Source organism: Rhododendron vialii, chromosome 3a (assembly GCF_030253575.1).
Source record: "Rhododendron vialii isolate Sample 1 chromosome 3a, ASM3025357v1".
In the NCBI taxonomy this organism is placed as follows: domain Eukaryota; kingdom Viridiplantae; phylum Streptophyta; class Magnoliopsida; order Ericales; family Ericaceae; genus Rhododendron; species Rhododendron vialii.
In genome coordinates this window covers 12,382,294-12,396,259 of record NC_080559.1, presented here as the reverse complement: position 1 = coordinate 12,396,259, position 13,966 = coordinate 12,382,294, and the positions used below count along the sequence as shown (strand labels likewise).

Genomic DNA, 13,966 nt, shown 5'->3' with positions numbered 1-13,966 from the left:
TCGTTTTAAATATCTGTATATGTATGGTTTGGTTCTTTGATTTGGTAATAAAGATAGAATAACTAATAGAAAAGAATAACTCTCCTAATATATTACCTTTAATTCAAAAAATAATTTTTTTTCTTAGCGGATGGGGCTAAGGCATCGCAGCTAGGTTGTAATAGTATTTTGGAAGAGAATATAGAAGTCCTACACTGAAACATAGCCTCGACATAGTAGGCTACTCAATCCTTTGGGTTGACATGGTAGTTAAGACATGAGACTTAGGGATTCATGAGACTCAGGGATTCACTTGTTTCACTTGTTTTTATGATTTTAAATTCGAATTCTCTCACGTGATATCAACTTTTAAAGGACCAGTCCATACGGAATCACCCAGACGGCAGGGTAGAGTAAGCTCCAACACGCAAAAACCACCAACGCATAAGAGGATCTTCAATAAACAAGTCTATATACTTGTGAACATGAGTTCTAAAAAAGCGGTCTTCACCAATCATTGATTTGAAGTGGATTTTAATGGTAAATGGGGAATCAAAAGTCACAACTACTTTGGCTGCGTTTTTTCGTTGGTTTTTGAAAAGAAAGTTTTGTTTTGTTTTGTTTCTTGAGCTCGTTGACTAGAAGTATTTTTGGTGCTTCTTTCAGACACATGTTGACTGTAAACGGGCGCTTCCTTTATGAACAAATGTGTCCCTTCCTCTTTGGTGACTATACAGAATAATAATCGGTTGGTCTATAAATATCATGTCTCATTCAATCCTAGGCTCCATTTGTTTCGATGTAAAATATTTTACATGTAAAATATTTTTTCAAAATACAAACTTCAAACTTTTATTTTTCGGTATTTGGTTGGCACTTGAAAAATATTTTCAGAAATCGACAAAATAGTGTAGGGCTTAAACGGTGGAGAGATCTGAGAATATTGGAGTTGAACGTGGATCAGGATGGACGATCGAGGAAACTGAGCAGTGAAAATTGCAGTAGAAGGTAGCGGGTTCATTTCGAAAAATAACTTACGGAAATTTAAGGGTAAGTCATTTTCATCCAATTAATGGAAAATGTTTTACATGTAAAATATTTTCATCATTTTTTACACAACCAAATACCGAAAAATAGGTAAAACATTTTATTGGAAAAAATTTTACGTCCAAACAATCAAAGTCTTAATCAATTCAAAAAGGTTGATTTTCCAATACTTTTGTTGAGTCAGAGATTTATTATCTGAAAGAGTACTACAACACACAAATTTGGTGACACACCCATCAAATGTAGTGCTACTTCTGTGGAGGTAGACGCCCATGTAACAATAAACACCATAGCAGGGATGGATGAATCTGTCTTTAAGTGCAGAGTGCAACACTTGCCTTGATCATTATTTTAATTCCATCGATTTTTAGTTTTTTTTTTTTTTATCGACAACAATTTTATTAAGGAAAACTTGATAAATGATACATCAAGTTGGGGGGAGAGGGGAGGAAAATCCAACCAAAGGTTTGATGAAAAAAAAAAAACGCTTGTTGGGACAAAATCCAAAAACACCTAAGGGCCAAAGCCCAAAACACCTAAAAAAGCAAAACTCAGACCGCACCTTGCTGTTAAGCCAACCAGTTACACCAAGAGTGGTAACCGGCGGACAACAAAACATAGAGGACGACAAAGAGGACGACGGTGAGAAGAAAGCAGCAGAAAGGCTAGGGAAAAGGGAAGAGAAGAAAAAAGAAGAGGGGGAGAGAGGAGAGAAGAGAGGAAGGGGGAAGGAGGAGGCGCCCGGGGCGAGGAGATAGGAGGACAGGAGGACGCGCCACCCCCAACAGAAAAATTTTGAGTTCTGATTTTAATGTATTTTAAATTTATTGGTTCATCACAAAAGGTAAACGTAGATTTTCTAACATATTAAACATTCACTCAGCTCTCAATTTTTTTTCCTTGTGATGCCAATTTCGGTAAATTAGCTCTAGAAGCACATAGTATTTTGTTTTTTGGTGACTTTTTTCGGGTGAACTGGAAGTAGAAAAAACTTGTCGCGAGGAAGGGCACGAACCACGAACCACTCATAAAATTGTACACTTGACTTATAAATCCCCAATTTCGTGTTGTGATAGACACGCAAATGTTTATATACGCGCCCCCTAATTTGTCTTTGTTAAGTCCATTTATATTCTTACCCGGAGTTTAACGCTTAATTTGTGTATTGTAGGTGTTGTGAGGTTGTAACATTTTAATAGGCCTTAAAAATGCTCCTATTGTGCGCGTGGTCTTGTGACAGTAAAACAATACAAGTGATTCATGTTCTTGGTGGGCCTAAAGACTTTCTATTGGGCTTCTTCCAAGCTGGCCCAAGTTTGTACCTCTCTACCTGTCCAGGCCCCGTCCGTGTCTAACTATACCCCTCTAAACCCTGTTTTATGTAATCTGTTTAAAATACCCTGCTCGTCTTCATCCCCAATCATCTGGCGATGAACTCCTCCCAAATCTCTTCGCTTCCCAACTCGGCCTCTCCCTCTCCGACTCGGAGCTCTGAGAAACCACTTACGAAGTTCACTCACTTACATCTCTCAGTCGCAAAGGGCGTCACCGGCGGCAGAGAGATTGGTGTTGATGCCGTCGCTGCGGAGATCGCTGACGACACCGAAGAAGTCGACGACGGAGAAATTGATGAGCTATACGTTGGGATGAAGAAGTCGGCGACGGAGGAAACAAAAGGTTTGGGGAAATCATAACCATTCACCCCTTGGCCGCACCCCTTGATCGCACAAATCAAGATCTAAACGTTTCACCTTGGCTGCACAAATCCAAACCTGTGACCAGAAGCTTCATCAGTTCGTCTTATTTTTCCTTGTGAAGAAGAATATTTTCTCTCTCTAACATCCTTCATCAGATCAATGAAATTGGAGAGTTAATTAATTCAATGCAATGGCTTTTTTTTCTTCTCACTTAGAATTGGAGAGTAGCTACTTGCACCCCGGAGAATTCACACCCGTCAGAGGTGTACCAGGGCTGAATTCACACACCCAAGAAAATTCACGGCCACAAAGACAGACGGAATTGGTGGTGTAAACAGAGAGGATTTTTAATTGAATCAATCAATCATGTAAGTTTTTTTTTTTATCTTAATTCTAAAATTCAATCGAATTGATTCGATCGTCATATGTGTTTAAACGTATGTATCAATGGAATTCTATAATTACACTATTTTGTTTTCTTTTGCGTTTGTCTTCTATTAGCCACTGAAAGTAAAGTAGAATTTGGGTGTGAATCCTAATTTGGGAATGTGAAAAGTGTAGATGAGATGTGAATTACTTCATTTTTTTTGAAGACGTGAATTCTTTATTTGGGCGTGAATTAGCTTTTTCGAATGTGTGAATTCTTCAATTCGGTGCGAATTGTGTCTTTTTTCAAAGATGTAAAGTCTAGGGGTGTGAATAGTGCAAAAGGGTGCAAATTCTGAGGGTATAAATTCTGAAAAGATGTGTAAATTCTTGCAAAATAATAAATTCTGCAAAGGGATGTAAATTCAAGGAGTGTGAATTCTTGTACAGGGGTGTGAATTTTGCAAAGAGGTGTGAATTCTCAGGGATGTGAATTTTTGGTGGTGTGAATTCTTGGGGTGTGAATTCTCTGAGGTGTGAAATCTTAAGGGGTGTGAATTCTCGGGGATGTGAATTCTGAGTGATGTAAATTCTTGGGGTGTAAATTCTGGGGATGTGAATTTTCGGAGGTGTGAATTCTTCAGAAAGGTGTGAATTCTTCAAGTGTAAAAAGTAACAAGGATAAAATAGTAAAAATATCTTTAAAAAAGATCTTGACAGGATAGTATTGACAAAAAAGGGTTGATATGGAATCCCTCCTAAAAAATGGGACCGGCTTGTCATTTCCCGCTTTCTATTTTGTCTGATAGTTGGACCAAGTGAGAGGAGGCCCAAGTCATTCCCGGCAATGGGCATGGCCCACAGCTTTACACATACGATACCGCGGGTTTTTCTTAAGTCGGCTACAGTAACATGAATATATAAAAGGAGAGCCACGCATAGCAGAGGAGAGACCGGGCAAACGGCTGGGAACAGAAGGAATCAGGCTGCGAAGAACAACTTTCTGATGGCCGGCTAAATTCTTTTTCTAGGGTGTAGATAAAGTTTGAATTCTGAATAACGATGTTTTTGTTTTGATTTAGTATTTTTCTTATTCGAATCGTAGTTGTATGACTTGAGGATTTATTTGCGGTATTAATTCTCTTTATCAAATCTTGTGCATGATTTTCTAGATTTATATGTACGTTCATACAACGGTTCTTAATTGTTTGTGATAATTGAGTAAGATGAGTTATGCTCCCTAAGACGCACCGTGCTATTAGACGATCCGTGCCATAGAGACGGATCGTACCCCATGCTATTCGGTGATTCATAAGTATATTTAGGCGATATTGTGTGGACCCGCAAATCCTAACGATATTCGGATTGATTCGAGTAATTAACCTTTATCATCACATAAATAAATATTGTTACAACGGGTCGAGTGGATTCGAAATCCTTGATCTTTTCTCTCATAAACTCTCTCTACTTTTTAATTGCTTTATTATAATTTAGTTTTCATAATTTTAGAAATCAAACAATCAAATCTCTTTCCGAATTAATTTAGAAATCAATTGAAGCAATCGCAACTTAGCCTTCGTAATCCCTGAGGACAATACTCGGAGTACTTACCGTTATCTTTTAGATAGTAGTAATTATTCTATTTTATTAATTATTTTTTATACGGAAATAAAGCGATCTTGCTGCAATGAGTGTTAGTAAGGTACCCCATGCATTCTTGTTCATCAATAGTATCTTCTTGTCAACATAAAAGAGGAAATAATAATTCTCCTGTTTGATGGCTTATTGTTGTTACATAAAAGATGAATTGTGCTTTCATTTGTGGAACCTCGGTCTTCAAGCCTGAGTTTATACTTTCTAGGAAGATGGCCAAACACATTTTCGATATTCTCCGAGCGCCCACGTTGGGAATATGTTCCTGTATTGTCCATAATGTAACATGCAGTTCTTCATGACACAACCGGTAATTTCCTGTTTTATGGGTGAACAAAAACAAACAAAGAGAATAGAAGATGAGATAAGAATTTTTGTACAACACAAACTTAATTTGGTATTGTTTCAAAAACTATCTTGGCATGAAAATTACCTGCTGAGGGAAATCACCATCGACCATTTGCGCATTTATTAAAATCCTTGCTGCTTTATGTAGCGGTGTCGCATCTCTTTGAGCCTGGATATATATATATATATATATATATATATATATATATATATATATATATATATATATATGATGACATTAATAAAGAAGACGCAAATTAAATACTTGCAGTACTCCATTCTATAACTTATTTTCTTATGAAATGTGATCGAATAAGCTAGCAATTTACAACTTCGGATGTTAAGATCACTAACTTGTCCACCATAAAGAAGTGCCAGCATAGCCCATGATGTTTGTACCAGATTCGTTCGATTCCCTTCCAACGGTTGATACTTCTGTATCACATAAAACGCTAAACATGAGCAAGAAAATTTTATCAAGAATTGTGCACCATATCTTTGGTCGCCAAGGATATCATCAGATCCATAATTAACCTAGGTGTTGGAGTTACCATAGATGGGTATGATTCAAGGCTTTCACCCCAACCCCCTTCTTCGTTTTGTGTTGAAAGAAAAAATCCAACAGCTCTACGGACTGCTTCACTGTTGTTGTATGTCTTTCCTACCGAAGCCAACCCCCCAAGAGCAAAAAATGTGCCGTAGATGAAACAAATTCCCCAGTATCCGTACCTGCCAACAGGGTTGTACACATTTGAGTCGTTTTCCTTTTTGTTCCCAAAGTACCTCTATTTGCACAAATGAGTCCAAAAGAAAGCAGTTAAAACTCACCAAGAACCATCAGGCCATTGTTTCTCTTCTAGAAAACGAATTCCTTTCGCCACTGAGGTTTCTATTTCTTTCTCTCTATGGCCTGGGTGCAAGCGGTTGAATGCCACAAGAGCATGGATTATCGAAGCAGTGCAGTCAACATGCCTAAGAAGGATCATATTGTAAGTTATATGGACCAGCCATTGTTTATAAACTATATGACGAAGATAATAAAGGTTTAAGTACTTACTCTTTCTCGACCACAATGTCAGCAAATATTTCCGAAGGATTCAAATCCTGAGAAGTTTAAAAAGTTGTAAAAAGGATTTGACAAACCATCGCATTGTTTCATTGGTGTGTCACTATTTAAAAGCGAACAAAGAAAGAAAAGACATGGTTTGTTTTAGAACTTCTTTAGTAAGAACGAGCGTAAAAGGAGGTTTGTGCGACAATAACTCTTTGTAGAGCCCAAAAATTACCTGTAAATATGGTTGTGGAATTGGGGGCTCCCATACTGCAAACCCACCACTTTCAGGGCTCTAAGTGGAGAGAGAAGTTAGATAATTCAGTTAGTTAAGTTATGAATTACCTAGTTGTGAAGTAAGTTTATAAATAGCAATGAATAATATGATCAATGTAGAACCTGTAAGTAAAGCAACCCATTCACAGCATCGTGCAATCGCTCGACATCAGCTTTTTCTCCAGCAATTTCAGAAGGCATTTGAGAAAGTAAGAGTAGACACTGCATGCAAAAGAAAAAAATTTGGTTACGGCGAACAATGAATTTCTTAATTGCTCCAAATATGTGCTGATGAATACAAATGTAGATTACCTTAAGCGATTCTGCTGTGCAATCCGAAACCCCCCAACCATGGTCTTGATCAGAGAAAGTCCATGATCCTTTAGTAAAGTGCCGATACATTCTCTTGAAATCCCCAGCTGGATTTTCTTTGACCTTCAATTTAACAGTATAAACAGCTAAATGAAATTTCACTAAACTTAACCATACTTATGTAATTGTGTTTGTGTATATACACAGACATGCATATCATTGGATAGGAAAGAAACCTGTGATTCTTTGATGAAAAAATGTGCTTTCTTTAGTGAGTCACCGTATTCGTCAACCATATTGCTGGCAATAATTGCCTGAGTTGCAAAAGTACAATCCCATAGCTGACTACCAAAACTCTGCAATGAAACAACCAAATTAACTGACAATTGAGCCTGAATGGAACATCGAGCTTACATTATAAGCGACAATCTCTAAAAGAAGAATGACGAAACCAAAATTGAGATTGTCATAAAAAAAACTAACCTGCATTTTCATTCCATCTTCGGCCAGCCACAAGTAATCCGGAACTCTAGCTAGATGGTACTTGAACTCATCACCATTTGGGTCCTCTGCCCAGCAACACATCATGTGCAAACTCTGCAACAGAAACAACTTCAACAGGATTTACAATCAAGTTCTCTAGTTTAGGTGACTTAATTACCTTTTCTACACATCCTATGGAAATGTATCTACTGCTCTCTGCTCCATAACGCATGTACTTAATCACTTTTTGCATGGCTCTCTCTCTAATCTTGTTGAAGGGCCAACGGGTTATAATTGGCTCGGTCAAGTAATGAAGACCATCCCAAAGTAAGTCTTGTACAATGGAATGAGGGTAGTAGAGATCCTCCTGCATTAGCGATAAACATATCGGAATTGTAATTTCCTAACTTATACATGAATCGTAAGACAGAAAGGATCAACAATAGATTTTACCAACCTTACAACAGTTATGTCGCGCTTTGTTCCAGCAGATTTCCTCATATGGCTTGGTGTGAATTTCTTGTCTCAATGCCTTGACTAGATCAGTGATCGGCCCATGGTATTTCTTCGCATACAAATACGACATGGGCATGTAAGCCGTGCGACAATAGCACCACATTTTCGCTAATTAAAGAAATAGATGTTGATCAGACCGGGCTACATAATAGTACAAAGACACACTATAGAAAATCGTAACTCTCATGAATTTGATTCTCTCAACATAGAGTAAGTAAACCAACTTTTCACTACCTGGATGATAAGGGAAAAATGAAGGAAAAAGCCAGAACTCTGGAGGCAAAGGATTGCTGCCTGCCCATTCATACACACCTAGCACCTGAAAAGGAGAGATTCAAAACAATCCATCAATTTTATTTCCACAAATTTTCCTTGAAGTTTGAAAGAAAGTTCCATCATACCGAAAGATAGACCTTTCCCCAAGAAGGAATTCCAGTTGCACCACCATTGTCAAGAATCCACTCCCGGCCTTTGGTCATTGCCCCCATTTCTCCATCATAGGGCCCTTCTCCTAGCAATCGCAAGGCAACATAGCTAAGTGCCGACCCGATCATGGTGCTGTGGCCTTCTATATAGAATCCCCATCCTCCATCATCGTTCTACATAGCAAACATTGCGCCAATAGCTTAGATACACATTGGACTAGTTTGGATTTTCTATGCCAAAGATTCATGGGAATTGGACTAGAACTTACCTGATGAAGATAAATATAGCGAATCAACTCCTTTTTGTGTTCTGCTGTTAGAATTGTATTGATTGCTCCACTAATATATAGGATGATTATCTGCAAAAAAATTGTAACACTCGTAATTGGTTCAATAGGAACACTCAGATGGCTTGAAATCAAAGGAGAAAAAACTATCTGATTAGTATACTCAACTAAGGATATTTAGTTACCAATGCAGGGTATCCAGGGTTAGCTTGCACGTACCTTGGACTAATTCCTACAGCCCCTTCCACAACTATTTCACATGCTTACGCTTGGGGGGTGAGGTGGTGTTTTTTGACTGGAAATGGTATCAATCAATAATGGGGAGTAAAGACAAGTTCTCCCTAAATTTTTTATCCGAATTTTTTTTCAGTATTTTTTACCTTTTGTCTTAATTTTTGAAATTAATCATTTATTTCGACGAGAGAAATCAGAAAAGTATAAAAATATAGACCGTAGTTGAATTTATTTATTTATATATAAAATGACACTAAAAGCAAAAATACCAGCCGTTTGATATTTTTTTCGTCCTCAGTAATTCATAATTTTTTTACCTTTTAAACTACTCTCGTCGAGACGAATGAATAACCCAAAATGTAAAGTAAATCTAACAAAAATTCAAGAAAAACGCGCAAGAATACCAGAAGAAGAATGGAGAGTGGATGTAAATTGCCAAATGGCCACATGATTTCACTTCCCATCGGACAAAAGCACACATAACATAAAAGTTAAAACCCATCACTACGTAGCGATTTTTTGGACCTCCGGTACCGCTATACCTGTGCTACCCTAAATGCCCACCCATATCGCCCGGTGCCCACTACGTATTGCTTTGTATCTAATCTTTTGCCCGCTAAACAACCGCTTTAGATGCTCCAGCGCCAAAAAATAATTTAAAAAAATTACGACCACCTACATCCGATTAACTATGTATCATTTGATACTCCCGCTACTACTACACCGCTACCACCATGCAGTCCACTACCACTTTTGCTCCTTAGTCAATGTACAACTGTTGTATTTTATATGCTTGCTACCACTATGCAGTCCGCTACAATTGTTGATGTACTTTACATGTATATATACATATATGTGTGTGTGTGTGTGTGCGCGCTCGCGTGGAGAGAGAGAGGGAAGGGGGGGCTTACTAGGGGAGGTGTGAAAAACATGGGACCGGCATTTTCAGCTGGCCAGTGGCCATCACTTGACTGGATTGCACGATTTAATCGAATAGCTTTCCTCAAAGCAGTTGTCACGGCTTCATACTTCACTTCTTCTGTCTCCCCCAATCTCACTTGTGCAATACTCAAATCGATATTCTTGTTTTCCTTTTTCAGCTGTAAACAAAATTGCACTACTTTTTATGGTTGATCAGGCCAAAAAGCGGTTTTTTTCTGTCTCTTTTTTACGGGGACAAACAAACATAACTTATATTGACAAAAAAAAATCAGATACAAGTTGGAGTTTGTAGTTACCTGCATCCGCATTAGAAGATCGGCACAAGGTGGGGCTCGGGTTCGGTCTTTTTTAGAGTTGTCCTTGTACTCCTGTCGAGCTTGTTCAACTGCTTCGCGCTCTTTTGGCGTCCCTACATCAGGGTCGAATTCCCAAATTTGTCTACCAACATAGTTGTTGGTGCTAAACAAATATGGTCCCTTGCCTTCAGCAATCTTTAGCTTCCACATTTTCTAACAAGTGTTTTCTTAGTAACTACACAGATGCTTTGTTATATCTCTGCATTCATAAGCTCACACTTTAGAAATACACCATTTTTGTATAGGTTCTTCTATTTGATGCATTCGAAAATTGAAATTCCGAAAAAGTTTTTTTTTTATTTTAAAAAACCTAAAATCTATAAGCCATAAATAGGAGTAACACTATTTTGGAAAGCTTTTTTCCAGGTTATTTTTTAGCTTTCGGCATTTTTTTGTAGCTTCTTTGTTTTCTGGGGGGCTTCTTTGTGCTTGCAGCTTGGCCTTTGGGTGATATTTTCGGACATAATACTATTTGGACAAACGTGTTTGTTTTTTCACAGAAATGCTAGCCATTTTTGCAAGCCCAGAGAAGGTAGTAAAAATGCGGTAATAATTGACCAAAGCAGTAGACAAAGTAATAATTAGAAAAAAGAATTAAGATTGCCTGTGCATAACATCCTGATTTTCGGATACGTAGTTATTAAAAGATTTTCCAAAATAATTTCTTAAATAAAGGACATTTTCTTTAAATAACAACAGAAGCTTAATTTAATTACAATACTTTGAAATTAACTGAGAGAAATTAAATAGAGCTACTACTGATACGATTGATTCTTCTGGAGGCCAAGTTGTCTTCAAGTTGATATGATCCTTCAGCTCTATCTTCTATACCTGGTGTGAAATGCCATGGTAACGTAGTAACGTGAGTGACGACACTCAGTAGATAATCTCTACCCTACTAACCCCTTACTTTATAGTTAAACAGTCATCAATATAAAAGTACTACAAAAGAATTACACATCATTCTTTTTTTACTATTCATTAACTCCAGTGAATTCTGGATTCTTCTCCACAAGACACCCTTCCTCTAACATCCACTAAAATTTTGACCGTCCCATGGAATAACTCTTCTCTTATTTGTCCTGCAATGAGGTTCGAAGCGAATACAACTAAATTATGTATTGATCAATACGGATTCGTCCACAACCATTATAGGAGAATAGCTCACCATGACATCTCAAGCATTAGAGGTCGCATCATCTTAATACCGAGATCCCTTTTACCGTCTCCCAACTCTATACACTGGGTGCTTTACCATACTCCTAATCCACACATTGGGTATTGTACCATATTCAGGGATCCTTTACGGTTTTCCAAAATACTGTATTTGGCGTCTTTTACCGTTCTCTAACTCATCTAAAGGTATTTTAAAGTACTAGGGTCCTTTACGGGCACCCAACATCGTAAATCAATTTTACCATTTTATCCTTTACTTATCCATGTCTATGTGTTCACTACTCGAAACCATCCCATGAGCCTAAGTCGAATCTAGCATGTTCATCATAACTCATCAATAAAACTCAACTCATAACATAATACATTTCAATGAAGTAACAAGTATATCAATTAATAATGTGCGAGTATGTAAAACACGTAGTGTATTATGATTGGGCCGACGCCCTGACATTTATTATATGCACCGTAATTTTCTTAAACAAGTAAATTAATAATTTTCTTAACTTATTAATCTACATGTCTTTACTATAGGGTACAAATCCTTTGTTAACATTTTCGGTATTACTCACGTTACTATTTTTATGTCAAACATTTGTTTTCTAAAAAAATTATCATGATCTATATTTACAAAAAAAGGTATGTATTATCACTATATATAGTTATAAAAAAAAACTAGCCAATAATTTTATTAAAGGTATTTGAGTCTTTGATACTCTAAAATACTGTTTTTATTCTTACTCATATTTGTTGTATTATAAAATTACTTTTAAAATGTTCTAATAACTTATATAGATTAGAGTTAACATTTTCTTATTATGAACATTATGCTAACATGTGATAACCCAATTTAAACCTTCAAAAATTTTCTTGCAATTTTGTCGCCCTAGTCATTCTCGGAATAAATATCCTAACTTATGATAAATTTTGAATACTTCTTTAAGAACAAAGGCCGAGCAATCACACTGATTTTCTTAACTCTCTATCTCTCTTTCCCTGAACATAACACCTCCCCGACACCCTTCAACTGAATTAACATTTAACGGGTCACTTACCGTTAAGATTTAGAGAATATATTAATTTGTGACTTAAGATTTATAAAAGTAGAGTATTTTTCGATGTAACTGTCAATTTTTATAAGACTTTACAGATATCGCCATAACCTTTTAAACAACATTGGGGTACAGGAATAAGACACTAGTCACTACAAGGCGAAAAGAATAATCTGGAAAGAATTAGATTAAATTCCCTAGATTTTGTGGATTTTATTGGATTCACAAAGATTTGATATAGATACACTTGGATTTTATTAGATTCCCTAAGATTTGATTAGATATTATTAGATATAGTTGGATTTTCTTAAATTATGTAAGATTTGATTTAAATATTATTGGATTTGATTAGATTATATTAGATAATTCTAGAACATATGGTTAGATTTTGTGAAAGATAATGTTAGATATGGTTAGATTTTTTTGGATATTATAAGATTATATAAGATTTGCTCTAGATTTTGTTAGATAATATTGGATTTTATTAGATATTATATAGATTTTGTTAGATATTATTAGATTACATAAGATTATGATCATGATTTGATTTGATTTTCTAGATTTGATCTAGAATCTTCTTCCATTAGTATAAATAGGCCTCCCCTCCCTTCCCCTCCACACACCACACACCACACCTACACACATGGCACTTAGTTAATGGAAAGGAAGGAAGGAAGGAGAGAGAGAGAGAGAGAGAGAGAGAGAGAGAGAGAGAGAGAGAGAGAGAGAGAGAGAGAGAGAGAGAGAGAGAGAGAGAGAGAGAGAGAGAGAGAGAGAGAGAGAGAGAGAGAGAGAGATCAAGGAAGGAGGAGAAGGAAAAATAAATTTAAAACAAGACGTTCCGGAATAAATATGTAGATTTTCACATGGTAATTGTGCTTCTCAAACGAGGTGGGTTACGAATATACTCTGGGTACATATTGTTTTTCTAAATCTTGTTTTGTGATTATTTTATTAAATCTTATGTTGAATAAAAATAAGTTATATATATAAGTATAATAATTGTGAAAAGAAAAAGATTTTTATAAAGACATGGGATTGATTTTCTTAAAAAGAAGTTTAATGGGTATTGGTGTAACATCTGGGCGAAGAGCTCTAATGAGGTGTGTTTGAATTGGCGCCTATGGATTGTGGAAAGGATACGGCCTAGTATCCATTGGATTGATATCAATTCCATTGTTTTGCTGGGGTCGCTCCTCGGGCTACCGGATTACCGCCCGAGATGATGGTCAAGGTGAAACTATGATGGTTAAGATGATAATATGATGATTATGATGATGATTGATATATCTCTCTTTGTCTCACTTGAGGTGATTGCAATTGGAATATGATTGTTCTATCTCTTATGATTTTGCAAGCTGATGTATTATTATGCTAAGTTTTTTTTTATCCTACTTAATACCATGTTTATATGTGGCCTTAGTATATCGTAACTTACTAGATTGCTTTTGTGTTTCATAAAACTTTTTCAGGAAATTGGGGTTAAAGAAGGTCTATCAGTGCGAATGAAAGATATCAGTTGTCATGGCTAAATAAGAAAATAACGTATTAGTGAGCGCCGCTCTGTGTGCGAGCCACAATTATGTAATTTTAAAGTTGTAATCGGTGAGCACGCTAGACAGCTTTGAATATAATATTTTATTCTTAATCTACGATCCTGGAAGTTTTGAATAAAAAAAAATAATGATAATATTTTTGTTGTTTGATATCCAGGCCTGGGGTGATTTTTAAATCACTGGCCATGTCACGAATTTCTACCCATCGGATTT

General features: G+C 36.5%; 1 protein-coding gene across 2 annotated transcripts in view; it reads right to left on the bottom strand.

Annotated features, from left to right (window-relative positions):
• Window positions 1-13,966, bottom strand: part of LOC131321037 (dammarenediol II synthase-like) — a 132,703-nt gene that overhangs the window by 23,183 nt on the left and 95,554 nt on the right. Inside the window, exons 2-20 of one of the 2 annotated variants that reach the window (XM_058352050.1) lie at window positions 10,732-10,803; window positions 9,913-10,171; window positions 9,586-9,774; window positions 8,423-8,512; window positions 8,130-8,327; window positions 7,963-8,047; window positions 7,670-7,836; window positions 7,391-7,579; window positions 7,213-7,326; window positions 6,966-7,085; window positions 6,730-6,852; window positions 6,541-6,639; window positions 6,377-6,436; window positions 6,148-6,194; window positions 5,919-6,062; window positions 5,642-5,819; window positions 5,445-5,525; window positions 5,176-5,259; window positions 4,782-5,060 (exon numbers count right to left, since the gene is read on the bottom strand). In XM_058352050.1, the coding sequence (XP_058208033.1) occupies window positions 4,947-5,060; window positions 5,176-5,259; window positions 5,445-5,525; window positions 5,642-5,819; window positions 5,919-6,062; window positions 6,148-6,194; window positions 6,377-6,436; window positions 6,541-6,639; window positions 6,730-6,852; window positions 6,966-7,085; window positions 7,213-7,326; window positions 7,391-7,579; window positions 7,670-7,836; window positions 7,963-8,047; window positions 8,130-8,327; window positions 8,423-8,512; window positions 9,586-9,774; window positions 9,913-10,122 (2,292 nt within the window). In that variant the 5' untranslated portion in view covers window positions 10,123-10,171; window positions 10,732-10,803 and the 3' untranslated portion in view covers window positions 4,782-4,946. Of the gene's footprint in view, window positions 1-4,781; window positions 5,061-5,175; window positions 5,260-5,444; window positions 5,526-5,641; window positions 5,820-5,918; window positions 6,063-6,147; window positions 6,195-6,376; window positions 6,437-6,540; window positions 6,640-6,729; window positions 6,853-6,965; window positions 7,086-7,212; window positions 7,327-7,390; window positions 7,580-7,669; window positions 7,837-7,962; window positions 8,048-8,129; window positions 8,328-8,422; window positions 8,513-9,585; window positions 9,775-9,912; window positions 10,804-13,966 lie in introns of those variants that run through there. The other variant, XM_058352053.1, reaches the window with a different exon arrangement.